Source organism: Trypanosoma conorhini (assembly GCF_003719485.1).
Source record: "Trypanosoma conorhini strain 025E chromosome Unknown Tco_14.4_contig_00705, whole genome shotgun sequence".
In the NCBI taxonomy this organism is placed as follows: Eukaryota; Euglenozoa; class Kinetoplastea; order Trypanosomatida; family Trypanosomatidae; genus Trypanosoma; species Trypanosoma conorhini.
The window spans coordinates 3,673-6,122 of record NW_021704797.1 but is presented as its reverse complement, the minus strand read 5'-3'; the positions used below and the strand labels follow the sequence as shown (position 1 = coordinate 6,122).

Genomic DNA, 2,450 nt, shown 5'->3' with positions numbered 1-2,450 from the left:
ATGACCCAGACCGGGGTTGAACCCAGGGCCAACGGACCAAAACAGGCCGAAAAAGGAGGGTGGCGAACCGTTACGCTACCACGGACGAGGGCGAAAAAAGACGCCGCGCCCCCCGGCACCACAAGGGTCGAGTACCGACCGGCAGCGGGCCTGAGCGCTGGGGCGCTGCAGGCCATCATCGCGGCGGCAACGGCGGAGGCAGTACGCCACATCGCCAAGGCGCAAGGCCGCCAGGACACGGGGCCGCGCCGAACCCCACCACAGCAGAACCGTCCGGTTCCGCGCACGGCAGCGGGCGATCGACAGGGCAAGCGCCAGATCGCCAACGCGAGGCTGCCAGGGCCACTGCGGCCACACAACCGCCCGACGAGAGGCCATCCCGAGAGCGTCCGCGGCCGCCCGGAGCAGCGAATCCCGCGGCACGTCCGCGGGGGGGCACCGCCCTCGAAACCGCAAGGGGAGTCCGCGTGGATCTCCCTTAAAAAACCATGGGAAACGACGGCCAACCCATGGAACAAGGTGGCCCGGCCACACGCGCCAGTCACTGCAGACGCGGCGCGCCGTACGACGACTCCGTCGGCGATCCCGCCGACGTCGAGGGGTAACCCGTACCTCATTGCAGAGGCGATGGCGGCTCTCGAAGAGGCGGCGGTGGGGGAGAAATACCTTCACTACACGCGGGCGCTAGGCACAAGAGCGAAATGGTGGACGGCCCTCTACGAGGATACGGCAAACTTCCACTGCCCAGCGTGTGCGTTTAACCGCGCCGCCGAACAGGAGGTGTTCCGTCACTGCAGAGGGACACACCCCGAAAAGGAGCGCTGCTACCCGTACAGGGTATCCGCGGGCGGGCACCGCACGAGGCCAGTGCCAAACTCGTGCGCCGTCAACGCCGTACTGGCAGTCCTTTCCCATGCGGAGGAGGAGCGGCACTACGCCCCGGTAGTGCGACGGACTTTCGTCACTCCGAGTACAAACAGTACGGCGGAGCTGATCCAGGCGATGGGGGTGGAACTCCCCATGGCCCCGACGACGGCCTTGGAAGAGCTCATCACCAAGGACCCGGCCATGCAGCACATGTTCCGCACCACCATCGTGGAGGGGACAAGCTGTTCAGTCTGTGGAAAGATGGAGCGGGAGGAACACCCCGCACCAGAGGGCGGCCCGGCCATCATCACGCTGCGACCGGGAAAGCACGCACCGGTGCAGTTCACCCCGGCACTGCTCACGCAGCACTACCGGGAGACACGCCTCGAGGCGACGCAGCTGTGCTCGACCTCCGCACTGGGGCAACAGCACCCCCCCACGGTCATGACACGCACGACCGGTCGCGTGTTCGCCGACGCAGTGGCAATGGAGTTTGGCCACTGGGGGGGCAAGTCGATGGGAGTCGATGAGATCCCATTCGAACTGTTACTCCCGCACGAAAATGGTACGGCGGAGTACGCCCTGATGGGGGTCGTCGCCACCACGTCCCCGACCCACGTGGCGGCGTACATCCCGACGACCACGACGAACACAGCGTGGGAGATGATCGACGGGATGGTGCAGAAGCCCCACCCGGGACCACTGAATCCGCGTAAGGTCGTTCTCTGCGTCTACCACCGGCGCGCCACGCCGGACTATGGGTGTGGCATGGGAGCGGAAGAGGACGAAAACGACGCCGAGGAGGACGAGCCTCAGACCCGCGCACAGGCAGCCCGAGGGGCCGTGCCTCCCTCTTTGGGCAGCGACGGCCGCGGCCGCGTGCGCTACGGACAACCTGCGCGACGGCAGGTGTTGGCGGCGCCGTTCGACCCTTTCCTCACACCGCCCCCCTCCCGGGAGCAGCGCCGCTGGGAGTCCCCGATCACCGGGGACGTGAATGCGGCCCAGGAGGGCCCGGAGGAGGAGCTGCGGGAAGCGCAGCCCGGCGCGCGGGAGACTGTGGAGGAGGACCCGACACTCCGGGCGGAGTCCGAAGTGGAGGACGACGCCGTCACAACGGAGGGACACCCGCAGACAGGCGCGGCCGCGTTTTGTCACGCCTACGTGGGGGCCATGGCCGACCCCGTGGCGTGTCTGGCGGGGGGATGCCACCACGTGTTTGACGGAGCCCGACGCGGGGAAGGGCTGCGGTCGCACATACATGCGGTGCACCAGAAGCACGAGCGCATGGCCATCTCCGCGGAGTCGCTGCGCGAGCAAGGTCTGGTACGGTGCGACACGTGTGGAGAGGTGTTCGCGGCCTCGAAGAGAGCACGCGCGGCCCACGTGCCACTGTGTGGGCAATACACGTGCCGGAAAGACAACCTAGCGGCGCGGCGGGAGGAGTGCCGGGCGTCGACAGGGGGCCGGTACGCGCGGGAGGCGGCCTACAAGGAGCTCCCCACGAGTACGGAGTGGCCCACGGCGCCCGCAACGGACCCACTACAGGACCCGTGGCTGCAGGCCAAAACTCCGACACGACA

At 67.8% G+C, this 2,450-nt stretch overlaps 1 protein-coding gene across 1 annotated transcript in view; it reads left to right on the top strand.

The window, feature by feature from the left end:
* Window positions 1-2,450, top strand: part of Tco025E_08135 (reverse transcriptase endonuclease) — a gene marked incomplete at both ends in the record, with an annotated part of 4,308 nt that continues 1,858 nt past the window's right edge. Inside the window, one exon of the mRNA XM_029374991.1 lies at window positions 1-2,450. This exon is cut by the window's right edge and continues 1,858 nt beyond it. Coding sequence (XP_029224886.1) covers window positions 1-2,450 — 2,450 coding nt within the window.